The sequence below is a fragment of the Eurypyga helias genome, unplaced genomic scaffold, assembly GCF_000690775.1.
Source record: "Eurypyga helias isolate BGI_N326 unplaced genomic scaffold, ASM69077v1 scaffold22543, whole genome shotgun sequence".
In the NCBI taxonomy this organism is placed as follows: domain Eukaryota; kingdom Metazoa; phylum Chordata; class Aves; order Eurypygiformes; family Eurypygidae; genus Eurypyga; species Eurypyga helias.
In genome coordinates, this window is record NW_010239505.1 from 6,859 (window position 1) to 19,882 (window position 13,024).

General features: G+C 56.4%; 1 protein-coding gene across 1 annotated transcript in view; it reads left to right on the forward strand.

The window, feature by feature from the left end:
• Positions 1-12,231, forward strand: part of TTLL4 (tubulin tyrosine ligase-like family, member 4) — a 17,693-nt gene extending 5,462 nt beyond the window's left edge. Inside the window, 12 exon segments of the mRNA XM_010148174.1 lie at positions 276-470; positions 554-636; positions 1,716-1,844; positions 2,452-2,574; positions 4,099-4,197; positions 4,754-4,888; positions 5,570-5,707; positions 7,546-7,648; positions 8,221-8,431; positions 10,541-10,611; positions 11,191-11,297; positions 12,096-12,231. Coding sequence (XP_010146476.1) covers positions 276-470; positions 554-636; positions 1,716-1,844; positions 2,452-2,574; positions 4,099-4,197; positions 4,754-4,888; positions 5,570-5,707; positions 7,546-7,648; positions 8,221-8,431; positions 10,541-10,611; positions 11,191-11,297; positions 12,096-12,231 — 1,530 coding nt within the window.
• Positions 12,232-13,024: the final 793 nt, after the last annotated feature.

The following is a 13,024-nucleotide window of genomic DNA, read 5'->3' on the forward strand; positions in this document are numbered from 1 at the left end:
AGCTGGGTGAGCATCTCCACTGTGAGGGTGGCTTTTGTCCAGCCTGGGGCTGGAGCCAAGCTGTGTTCGCTTGTGGGCTTGTCTAAATTCAATCGTTGTCGCTTAAAGCTGTCCTTCCTCTGGCAGAAGTGAGCGGTAGGGCCAGTGCCCTCCCTGCCAGCACAGCCAGAGAGGATGCTCGTAACTCGGATCCCAAAAGGATCAGGAGCGGCCTGTGGGCTGGGCAGGGAGGTGGGAAAGTGAGAGGACCTCACAACATCTGTGTTCCTTCCCAGCTAAACCACTTCCCTGGTTCATTTCAAATTGGGAGAAAGGACCGTCTGTGGCGCAACCTGTTGAAGATGCAGGCTCGCTGTGGGAAGAAGGAGTTTAACTTCTTCCCCCAGTCCTTCATCCTGCCCCAGGACATCAAACTGCTCAGAAAAGCATGGGAGGAAGGAGCTAGCCGTCAGAAATGGATTGTGAAACCAGTAAGCGCCAAGCAGAGCTCAGTCCTCTGTCCCGTAGTAGCTTCAGGGAGATGATCTGATCCCTTCTTGTTTGTGTTTTGCAGCCAGCATCAGCAAGAGGCATTGGTATCCAGGTCATCCACAAATGGAGCCAGCTCCCCAAAAGGAGACCGCTGCTGGTACAGAGGTGAGTGAAGGAAAGCAAGATTTTGGGACCTCCTAGTCTCTCTGGCCGGCTCTGGGCCGCTGCTGCTGTGTGGCAAAGCAGAAGCTCCTGATTTGCATCTGGCAACTTCTCGAGTGCCTGAGTGGGATGCGGCTGCTGGAGGTCTGGCTCTGTCAGCTGCAGCTGGGCTCATGCAAATGCTGCCGTCCCTACGTACGTTTCTGAGGCCTCGGGTACAAACCGGCCCATGGGCTTTCTGGAGCTTCTGTCTGCCAGCTTCAGCTCTGCTGTGATCCCACGCCCACTGCTTTATACTCTGGGCTTTGGCATCTTTGGAGGCAAACAAACCATATCCAGTGCCCACAAGCACAGTGGGAGGAGAAGCCCCAGGGAAGAGGTGACAGTTGTCAAAGATTTGTTCTTACCCAAGGTTGAAGGAGGCAGCGAGAGCCTCTGTGTGTGTGGATGTTGGTTAAAGGGTTTTCTTGAAATAACAGGATTTGCAGAATCTCCTTCCCCTTTTGCAGAAAGATGGGATAGCTCATCTTGGACTGAGGCTGCTTTCTGGGAAGGTTCGCATGAGGACAGGAGAACTGTCCAGTGTTTGGCAGGCAGGGAACTGCTGTGTTGGCTTGTCTGTTCTCCCTGTCCGCTTCCGTTGCAAAGTCATAAGCTTTCCCATGGAAAATCATGAACTTCTGAGGGGAGGTGATTAGCCGAATGACTGGGATGAAAACTTCCAGCTGTTTCTGCTCGCTGAACCAAACCATCAGCGTTCCTCTGTGTGTCTCGGAGATGTTCTTGTGCATTGCAATCAGTCTTATGGGTGTGGAAAAGCTGCTGTGCCTTAGAGCTGGGGAAAAGCTCTTCCAAATGGGACTGAGCAGAAGGGAATGCTGCTTGGGTGCTGCAGGATCTCCTCGAGCATAGGAGAGCTCTTTTCTCTTTCGTTCGGACAGTGACGCGCTTGCCCTTTTGCACAGCGTTTCCAAGCTTTCTAGATTGATCCTTGTTTTTGTTGAACTTTCTGAGGTGGTGGCTAGAGATGTTCCTGCGTGCAGAAATCATAACCCTCCCCTGGTGCCTGCTTCCCTCTGCAGATACCTGCACAAACCCTACCTCATCGGCGGGAAGAAGTTCGACCTGAGAATCTACGTTTATGTCACTTGCTACGATCCCCTCAGGGTCTACCTGTTCAAGGACGGATTGGTTCGCTTTGCTAGCTGCAAGTAGGTTGTGCGCCGGGGAGCGGTGCCGGGGAGCTGCCTCGGCTGTGCTACCCACCTGGGCTAGGGCAGGAGGCAGTCGTCCCGTGCGTGGCGGTGCTCGAAGCTGTGAATGGCAGTCTGGAAGTATGCGGGGTCGCTGCAGGTGGCAGTGGTGGAATGGGAGTGGGTGCCTCGTTCATCCACCTTTCCCAAGGCAAGATCAGCTCGGTGTGAAGGAGTTCTTGAAATAATGCTGTCTGTGCTTCATGCTGCAGAAGAGCTTGTGTACCAACAAGATGTTTCTTCCAGTTTTGACAATATTGCCTTGGGCTGCTGCAATTCCATCGGTACTTTTGTTCACTGGTGCTCTGGCCTCTTCTTAAGGACCTGCTGTGCAGATGGGATTGCATCCCACTGCCCCAGGGCAGCCTGTTCTGTGCCTCAGGCTGTTATGTCAGCTCTGGGCCCATGAGGACAGAGAGCTCCAGGCAGGCTGGGAAAGGGAGGTAGCAGGGCTGGTGGGTGGCTGAGAGCGGTCGGAGATGAGAACAGAGTTTCTTTCTGCCCCATAGGCCTGGGGGCAGCCAGTTCAAGCTCAAACCACTTGTGCTTCTGTCACCTCCTCCAGGTACTCCTCCTCGATGAAGAGCCTCAGCAACAAGTTCGTGCACCTGACCAACTACAGTGTGAACAAGAAGAACACAGAGTACAAGCCCAACTCGGACGAAACCGCTTGTCAGGGACACAAATGGTAGGTGCTGCTTTTAGGGCACAGGGCAGCTCTTCCTATTTTCCCTGTTAAGTCAGCCTTTTTTCAGTATTCCTGCCCAAAACTTGAACTTCCTGTATCATCTGCTCCTGCCTGGGGAGACTGGAGGAGCAGAGTCATTTTGGCATGGATTAGCGTCAGTGGGATCTGGATGTTCTTCCTGGCTCGTGACTCATCCTGTCCACTGCTGCTTGGGCTCTGGTTGCCATTCATCCTCCTTGTGTCTGCAGCATTCCCTGCTTCTGATGCTACTCTCATCTGTGCTCCTTCATCCCCTTGCCCTGTTGCGGGGGCAGTGGAATGTGGTTAAAGCAGAATCTGCCTTTTTTTTGCTGTTGGAACTTGAATGGGTAGTTGTGATGCTTAAATTGGGAGCTCCTGCCCATCTCACTCTTGACTTCCCTGTGGAGGCAGAGAAAGGGATTAGTCCTGGTGCAAAACTCCTAATCTATGTGCTGCTCAGTGTGGGTAGGGCCAGTGGTGCTGTTTCTGGGTTCCTTTGGAAACAGGCTGCAGTCTTGCAGTTCTTGTTCCCTGCTGTCCCATGGGTGGACTGATCCAAGGCCCTGGGCACTTGTCTCTGATTCCACAGCTGTGTTTGAACTCTTTTAAAAATAGTGCAGGATAGAGTTCGCAATTCACGGGCCTGGGCAGGGCTGCTTCAAAGGGAGCTGCAGAGGTGCTTTGCCGTGGTGGGATTGCTTTCTCCGAGCCGGACCTGCTGCACAGCCCTCTGTTCCTCCACTGGGACGTTGAGGAGTGTCTGCTGTCCCCCAGCAGCTGAAATCCCTGTGTGGGTGGGATTGTGTTGGTTCTCGGTACTGCCATGCAAGTCAACGCTGGCTGCTCCCACGCTGAAGGTGAGGGTGGCTGTAATCCACTCCATCTTGTATGCAGGAAGCGTGACCTTTGGATTCCTGGCCATTAGCCACGCGGTCTCACTTGAGCAACATCTGAGCATCCTTGGCTCGGTGTCAGGGTTGGCTTGCAGCGGTTGGTGTGCTGTGGGAAACTCCTGTAAAAGCAGAGACGCTCCCCCCCACCATCTTGTTCTCCATGTTTTTCAATAAGTTTTCTCCACCCCTGAAGCCTCGGTGAAATGGCTTTGGCTAAAAGTTTTACGGGGATCCTGCTGGATGCCTACTGAGCTGCGTTGTAGTGCTGCGGGGGAAGGCGTGCGAGAAGGGGAGGTTTGCTGAGGACACTGAGGGGGAGGGAAGAGAAGATCTGGGCCTGACATACCTTGCTCATGTGCTAATTTGGGACCTATTGCTCCAGTGCTGGGACAAGTCTATGACAGATTTATGCTCCTAATAGCTTGGGCCTACAAGACCAGGGGCCAGGCTGGGGAGGGCAGCAACCAGGAGCTGAGAGGTTTGAGGATGGCAGAAGGATGGCCATGCCAGGGAAGAGATTTGTCAAGGCTCCCCTCTGCTGCTTTCCCCCTCCTGCAGCGCTGGGCGTCACGGGGTTACAGAGCTACCTCCTCTGCTTTCTCTCTCCCAGGGCACTCAAAGCTCTCTGGAGTTACCTGGCCCAGAAGGGGGTTAATAGCGAGGCCATCTGGGAGAAGATTAAGGACATCGTTATCAAAACCATCATTGCGTGAGTCCTGGCACCCCTTGCTCTCTGTCTGACTGTGGGGTGCACCCTGGCCCCTCTGGCTCTCCAGTCCTCTCTCAGCCCAGTCCTTTTAATCTAAATGCTACCACTGCTGTTGGCTTCAGTATTTCTCTCTGTGTCCTTCCTTTCATCCTGCTGCTTACGCTCAGGCTGCAGTAGCTGCAATGGGTAGATAGACCTTGCGCCTCCTACATCTGCCTACAGGGCAGGGGAGGCCAGGAGGCTGCCATGTACCCGGCACTGCCCTGCTCCCGCCCGCTCCCCTGCTTGCCCAGGCTGGCTGAGAAGTCCCCTGGTGCAGGATGGATCTCGTGTTCAGGGGCAGATCCTGCCCGGCAGAGTGGGGATGTTCAGGGTGCAACGCTGGCTCCGTGCGCAGTGCCACAGCGCATGGGCCTGCATCAGTCTCTCAGCCCACCCGCTCCCGCGGCGTGTGGCTGCGTATGCTCACAGAACCAGCAGCGTGTGTTGTGGTTGAGCCCTGACAGAGTTCTGCTGTCTGGCTGTTGGAAACAGGCGGTTTTTCCTTGGCTTGCAGATCTGAGCCCTACGTGAACAGCCTGGTGAAGATGTATGTGCGGCGGCCGTATTGTTGCCATGAGCTGTTTGGGTTTGATATCATGCTGGATGAAAACCTCAAGCCCTGGATCTTAGAGGTCAACATTTCCCCAAGGTAAAGCAGATTCTGAGCCACAGAAGGGTGGATAATGGCCTTTCTTTTACCACAAAGTGAATTTGGCTTGCGGTGTCCCCTGCATGCCGTGCTGAAAGCCTCCCTCTCTAGACTGCAGGGATCAAAGTCCTCCCTGTCTGCGAAAGCAGCATCCATCCGCAGCTCAGCTAGCTTCGCTGGGCGTGCTCCAGCTGGAGCCAGGGAAGAGCAGGTTAAAAAAGGAAGGCCAAGGAGGAATGTGTCATGTAGGGAACGGGCGATGGCACAGATTTCTTCTTTGCGTGGGCAGAAGCGATGAGCGGCTCCGCTGCCTCGTGCGCCGTTCCTTGCTGATGGCACCCGGCTGTGCAGGCGGGGCCGGGAGCTGCGCTGTGCCTGCGCACGGCCTCCTGCCTGCGAGGGTGGGTGGGCGTCAGCTGGACGCGGCCGTGATCCCACACGGGGCTCTGGAGATGGACTTGCAGGTTTCCAGCAAATCTGGGAAGTGGTGGAGAAATGAACCATTTCTGGTGGGGAGCTGCTGTCAGGATTTTTCTCTCAATGTCTCGTGGCTGTTAGTGATGAGACGAGGGACAGGCTGGGTTTTGTATCCGGGTCGGTATTAATCCAGGGAGAGATCTCGGGGCCGTGGGGCTTGGCATGACCATTCTAACAGACTGCTGTTGTGCTTCCTTCCTGCAGCCTCCACTCCAACTCCCCACTGGATGTGAGCATCAAGGGCCAGATGATCCGAGACCTCCTCAACCTCGCCGGCTTCGTTCTGCCCAGCATGGACAGCATGGCCCCAAGGCCACAGGCGAGAAGTGGCCCTGCCGGCAGGTCAGGTCCCTCCCCTGGCAGAGCAGGGCGAGGCAGGCATTTCGTTGGGAGATTTCAGCTGGGGACTGCTTGCAGTCCAGCAAACGCTGGTGTCTGTGCCACTGAGAGCCTGTGCTGGCCCTTCAGCCATGGGCCTGAGTTTGCATCGCTGCCTGGGTATCTAGTTCCTGTGGCCTGTTCAAGGCAGGAGGATTTATGCTCTCTCTGCAGGTCCATAGTTGGAAGTGAGGCCAGTGCAATTTGTGCTTGCTCTGCAGTTAGTGGAGTCGTGCTCTCTCCTTCCCCCTGCCAGGACTAATGCGATGCTGAGCCACGCTGCCTCTCCATTTGCTTGGAGGGCTGGCTGGCTGCGTTGGGGCTGGATCTGCTTACCTTCTACCCCGGGACTGACGTGCTGCTGCCTTGAGCAAGAGGAGCACCTGTTATTTTGCAAAGGCTGGGGTGATCTGTCCCTTAGGCAGGGCTGCAGGTGTCAGAGTCTGTAAACCCATGGGGTAGGGGTGTGCAGAGTCTTAGTCATGTTGGCTGCAAGGTGTTTCTTGTATAATACTAATTCCTGGGCGTGGGTCCACCCAGGCTGCTCCTTCTTTGTTTCACCACGGCTTGTGCTTACGCTAGTTTCAAACCTGATGGTGGTGGAAGAGGGAACCAGTCCCTTTCCCTGCAGCAAGGCGGCTGCTGCCTGTATGTCACTGAAGGAGCAGCTCGCTGGGATGAGCATCAGCACGCGGTGATGTGTGGGCACGCCAAAAGATGGGCCTCTTGCCCTCCGCTTGCCCTGTGCCTTCAGCGAAGGGAGAAGGTTGGAGCGCGGGCCCGTTCCAGCCGGGGAGCTCTCGCCAGCTCATCTGCGGCGCTTTGATCACGCGCTCGTTGGCGGCTTGCGGCGGAGGTGCTGAAGGGCAGGTGGCCTCGGAGGGACCTGCAGGAGATTAAGCGGATCCTTAACATGGTTCAGATGATGCATTACCAGAGTTCCTGCATCCAGGGGCAAGCTTGCTTAACCATATCTCCCGCCTTGGGAGGGATGATATGAAGGGTTGTTTTTTTTTTTTGGCATATGGGCATAATTCCAGTAGATGTGTACGTTCCCCAAGCACCACGCAGCACAGCCTCGAGGCTCTGCTCTCCCTGTTTGGATCTGCGCACGACTAATTACTTTTGCAGCAGCAGAACAAATTAGCTGTGTTGATGTAAGTGTTAAAAGGTGTTGGACGAGTATCTCCCAGATTCTGGCATCCCCAAATGGTTCAGCTGGGTGCTTGGAATAGTTCAGATGGTTGCTGGTCAGATCGTACAAAAGGCCAGGATTTCCCATGGCATGTGGAGCTGGAGCTGAATTCGAGTCTTGGAAGTTCTTGGGTGTTGCAAGAGGAAGTCTTTGATCCAAGAGTGCTCTCCTGCCTTGCACAGCACCAGTGCCAAGTACACACACACCCCCAGCCCTGTTGTTACAGTTAGGAAGCTGCATTCCAAGCAGGATGTAAACGTGAGGTCCCACCTGGCTCTGAGTGCTGTGGATTGGGCTGCGGTATGTCTTTGACCCTCTCACATCCTGTGTGGGTGTGAGGTGATGGTTCAATCCTCGGGAGCAGGAAAAAAGCAGGGCCCTCCCAGTCCCCCCACCCACATCCTTCTGGATCCTGTGCTGGTGCACAAGGCTGTGGTTGCATCGCTGATCTTGGAGCTAGTTGAATCCTTGGAGAAAGCATTCTCTCCTCCACAGCATCTTCCTGAGGGTGTCACTGCTCTCTCAGAAGATGCTGGGAGCAGCTCTGCCATGACAGGGCTTTGTCTCCTCTGCTTATATACTCTACTGCCTCTTCTTGTGCCCTCAGCCTCAGCAGTGCTTTGAAGGAGAAGCCCAAGCTGGCATCTGAACTTTTCATAGCAGAGAAGATGAAGAAGGCCTATTACTTGACGCAGAAGATACCTGACCAGGTATGACACGATTTCCTCTGATACATCCTGCCAAGCTGCTGTCCCAGCCGGTTCCACACGTCTGTCCCTCATCCCTCTCTAGATTGTGCCCCTCTGTGGGGACAGCCAGATGATGGGGAGCAGTGGGTTACAAGGCAGCTGGTCGGAAATGAGCTGGGTTTGCTTAAGCCACTGCTGCACTGGCTCATCTTTACATTAAAACAGGTGCATGCGGAGCGGCACGTTACCCACCGGACCCAAGCAGGGTCTGAGGGCTGCTTTTTCCTCCCTGTGCCTCTGCGCAGCTCTTGCAGCCTTTGCCTGCTGACCCCGTGCAGGTTAGCGGGGACACTCGCCTTGTGTGCCGCCTGGCAGTGTCTGTTAAGAGGGGTTGAGCTGCAGAATTGGGGATCTCCTCAGCTCTGTGCAGCGTTGATGAGCCTGGGTTTCTTCATTTTCCACGCGGCCTATGTCCCAGAGATCTCAGGCACGTGGACACCACTGACTGAGAGACTTTGAGGAGTGGGGAGGTGGGATGGGGGACCAACAAAGTGCAGTTCACGTCTCCCTGACCATGAGGTGCTCGTCTGCAGGATTTTTACTCTTCTGTCTTGGACATCCTGACCCCAGATGATGTTCGCATCCTGGTGGAGACAGAGGACGAGTATTCCCGGCGCGGGCAGTTCGAGCGGGTGTTCCCCACCCACGTCTCCATGCGGTACCTGCGCTTCTTCGAGCAGCCTCGTTATTTCAACATCCTGGTGTCCCAGTGGGAGCTCAAATACTACTTGAAAAAACAAAAAGGTAACTGCCATCCGAGAGTGGTGGTCGTGGGAGACTTCCGAGCTACGTGTGTTGGGAGGGAGCTGCCTGCCCGCACACTGGCCATAGGAAATGTGTTCCCCTCCTAGACTGCCTCAGATATTGGGAAAAGCTTATTCTGAGCTGATCACAGGTGCTGACTGCTCTGGTAAACACAGCACCAGCACATCCAGGTGCCTGGGGGCTGAAGCAGGCTGGGATTCTGCCTTCAACCTCTGCTCTGGTATCTCATTCCTCTGCCCTCTTTTGAGGGACAAACGGACGGAGTCAGTAGAGTTTCTCCTTACAGGTGATTTGTGAAGTGAAGGGGAAATTGGGCCGATTCACATGTCTCCTGCTGCTTTCTAATTGACGACAAACTTCCAGTGTGCACACAGAGGAATTTTCCCTAAGCACCAGAAATTGACCATTTCCACCTTCCCAGGAGACAACCCTATTTTAATAAAAAACATCCTTTAACGGGGCATAGCTGGGCTGGCCAGTTCCTTCTCACCCAGGGCTGTCTGTATGAGGGCACAGCAGAGGCAGTTTAGGAGGGAGAACCAGCGAGGTCTAGTGTGAAGGGTTAGAGAACACAAAAAACGACAGCTCAGGGCTGTCCATGCAGCATCCAGTCTAGCTGGAGAGGCTTCTGCAGGAGCCATCTCTCCACTGTGGCAACCATCTGTGCGCTCCTAGCCCGGCTGTCATGCAGAGGGGGTAGAAAAAAAAGAGCTTTTGTCACTTTTCGCTGGTGTTAAAGCAAATATCAAAGGGGTCAGCGGCAGCCTTTCGCAGAGAGACGGTAACCTCATAGCCCTCTCCAGCTGCGTTGTCAGCATGTGTCATCCTCTGCCTCGCTAATACCTTTGCTGGATGCTCTGCTGTCAGCTGGAAGAAAGATCCTGTCATCGTCCGCGCTGAAGCGCTGCCCTGAACTGTGCCGCTCAGACTGGGGTCCCGCTTCAGTGCCCCAGCTTCCCCGAAGCAGCCCGGCGAGCGGATTTACTCTTCCCCTCTGAGCAAAACCTGACCTTCCCCTGGCCCCTTCCCATTCACGTCTGTTCCATGCGGCCCTCCTCTCGTCCGGGCTGGTGTGCGGAGCCGGGGCAGGACTGCCCTGCTCCCCTCAGCCCCCAAGGCGTGGGGGTTTTCCGAGGTCCTGGGGCTTGCTGAAAGGTCACTGAGGAGTAGTCTGGGCAGCAAGGATTCCTCCTATAGCCGGGGCTGGTATCGTATAGCAAACCACAGTAACCCCAGCTGGACAGCATCAGGTTCCTGTCCGTTGCTCTGCTGGTTCTGAAGTCTCAAGGCACCTTAGCTTGTGCTGTGGCTCTGAGGCTCTTCAAACGGAAAGGGAGCAGTCCTGGGTTTCTCAAGACCTCTGGGTTAGCAGGGAGCTCAGGTGCAGTGGGACAACTAGGAGGAGGAGGCCTTGGAGGAAGTGGAGCTGGTCCAGTTGGACACATGGCTCTGCTTCAAGGTGACCTCCCTGTGCTCTGGAAGAACAATCCATTTCAGTCACACCGCCCCTGAGCTTGGTCCGTGCCAGCCTCACCCTCTACCAGGGATGGAGACCAGGTCTTGGATCCATGAAGGGAGGAGCCGATGCGCTGAGATACTGCAGCGGATTGATGCTGTGCCCGAGCTGCCCTCCCCTGGGAAAGCAGCCGGTGACAGCGAAGCTGTTCTACATTTGCACTGTAGGAACTTTCACTGGTGCAGCCCAAATTGGGTGCTGCCGTTGGCAGGCACCGGGCTCAGGGGGACAGCCAGTCTGGTCTAATTCGGCAAATCTCGTGTTGCCCCAGTTTCCCTGCTTAGCCGAACCCGCCGCACGGTGCGTCTGGCTCCCCGGGAGGACGGCGGGCGCTGCAGCGGCCCACGTGCTGGCGCTCGCTGTTGTTTGCTCCTACGGAGGGTGAACGCCCTTGGTTTACCCCGTGTTTGCTGGGGCTCAGGCACGTGTTCAGGCACTTATTGCACAGTGTGTACTACGCAGTCAGTTGACTCTGCGCAGCGTATTTGCATGCCCCACGCTGGGAAGGCTTTTAACTCTCTGCAGGCTTGGTCGTTGATTCTCGCTTCTCGTCTTTTCTTGTCACTCCCCAGGGCTGGAGCTGCTGAAGAGCTGGTGTGTCAAAGGGTACCACGCCGGGGCAGGGACGGATTTGGCCCAGGCGGTGCGTATGGCTGGGGGTAAGCTAGGGAGAGGTGGTTGTTTTCCTGGGCAGGGTTGAGCGCTGAGCCTGCTTGTTCTGCTTCCTGTGGCTCCTGCCCTAGCTGTTTGCCCTCTCCTTCCCTCTCTGCCAAGGCCTCTGAGTAGTCTGGAAAACCCCACACTTCTCTATCTCCCCCCAACATGAAGTCCAACCGCCTTATCAGATCTGCAAGTACTTTGCATCTGAATATCCTTGGGTGCACCCGCCACAGCCCTACATATTTGGCACCTGGCTTTCTCCTCCGTGAGGGAGCCATCTCCGTCTGTCACTCCTGTGCCTCGCAGCAGGTTGATCCAGTGAAAGAAACCCACTCTTCTGACCTCGAGATGCTCTGCTCCCACTTGCAGCAGAGGAATTCATTAAGCGGAGCGCAAAGACTGCTCCGTTTGCTATTCTGGGAGCAGGCTGGTGATGATGCAGAGCAGCGCGAGGCGCTTCGCGCTGAAGCGCACCAGGGCAGCCTACAGCAGAGCCCAGCGGGCTTGAGGGATTTTTGCCACGGCTTAAATAGCCATTTGGTTGTCTTTCTCTCCTCTGCAGTGGTCGTTGCCAAAGTCTTTCTTCCTCCAGAAGAGCAGCGTCCAATCAAATGCCTTCAGCAAACTGGAACTGGACAGGCTGGGGTGAGTTTGCACTGGCCGTGACCTGTGTGACGTTGTCAGTGTGGCTTTCACACTGGTGTCCTGAGAGAGAACTGGCAGTGGGGAAAGCAGCTTTGTTTGAGGGAGGAGGAAGAGGTTGGCTTGCAGGCTCTGAAGCCAGCCTCCGCTCTCTGGAGAACCAGCCGGTGGGGCTGGCGTGATGTCTACACGACTGTGCACGTCTCCTTGGCACTCAGCTCAGCTGGGAGTGAGGCCTGGAACAGCCGGACTGGGAGATGTGTGAGGTTGTCACGGTCAGCACACACTGACAAGGTGTTCTCTGATGTTCCCCACACCGCTTTGGTGGGCTCTGACGTGGTCAGCAGTGAGTGGAGGGTCGCGGCTGCAGCGTGGGGCCAGGGGAGCAGCGCGGTTTCCTGCCCTGCCGCACTCTGCCAGCTTCTCTGAGCAAAACCCGGCTGCGGAATGGGTGCTGCTGGCCCTGAGAGCCTCTTGTAGAGCGGTGAGGGACTGGGGTTTGTCTGGCTGAGCCGAAATGGAGAGCAGGCACTCCCCTGGTTTCCGGTGTTAAGGGAAGGGGCGTCCCTGCTTCTGCGCCCGGGCCGGGATGAAGTGGGGTTCCCATGCAGGCAGGGAGATGTAGCTGTGACCGTGAAGTCCCATCGACATCTTGGATGTCTGTTGGGGTGAGTGGTGCCGCTGGGGATGGGAGACGGCGTCGGTGAGCCTGGCCGCCCCATCTCTGGGCCTGTGCATGATGATATGCAGATGAACGTTGCTCCGTGGCCCTTTCCGTCCTTTCTCGCTGTCCCTAATCAGCACGGCATCTCCTTCCTCCTGCAGCCTCCCCTCGGACGGTGAGGAGCTGAGGAGGTGCCTGGAGCCCGGCCCGCCTCGGAGCTTACCTCTCAACAAGTGCGCTGGTGGAGCCGGCCAGAAACCCGCTGGCTGCCTCTCGGACACCGCCCTGGGGATGTGACCGGGCACGGGCAGCTGCCGTCCCTCCCGGGGACACCTCAACCTACCTCAACGGAAGAGCCGGGAGCTGGCTCTGGAGCGCAAGGTCTGCGGGAGCCCCCCGCGCTGCGCGCTCGCTTGCGGGGCTGTTTTTTAGAGGGCTGTTTTCACGGGCAAAGGGGGAGAGAGCTGCGTGACTTCCATTTTTAAAGCAAACGTGCCTGGGGCTGTGGGATTTGTCTGGCCTTTGGCCCAGGCTGCTCTTAAAGCCCGATGTGGTGGTGGTTGTTTTGCTGCGTGGGAGCTGGCTGACCTCGGCCTTCCTGTCCCCGACCAGCATGTGTTGAGCCCTTGCTCGCCTGCCTCTCCGTGTGCTTGTCCTGAGCCCCTGGGAGCCAGCCTGCTCCCGCAGCCTGTCCCTCGCCAACCCCTCCTCTGGATGGAGCAGGGCTTGGGCCTTCGGCTGGCCCGTGCCATCCTTCCTGAAATCCTGTGCCAACCTTGAGGGGCTGGAGGAACCCTCAGGCTCACATGCAGCTGCTCGAGGGAGACCGTGGGGGCAACCGTGGCTCCGGCTTCATTCAGGGACTGCAGGGCTGGGGAGAGGGAGCATCCTCGAGCCTGTTGGCTCTCCCGGCTGGCCGGCGGCACGCGTGGGGGACTGCAGGCTGGTGCTCTGCTCCTGGGCTCTGCTCTCTGTCCGTTTTTCAAGGGTTTCTAATAAAGTTGAACTCTCAGCTGCTCTCCAGGCCTCCGTCCCTGACCTGCTCGGCTCTCCCTGCGCTCCACTGGGCTCCACATTGGTGTTCCCGTCC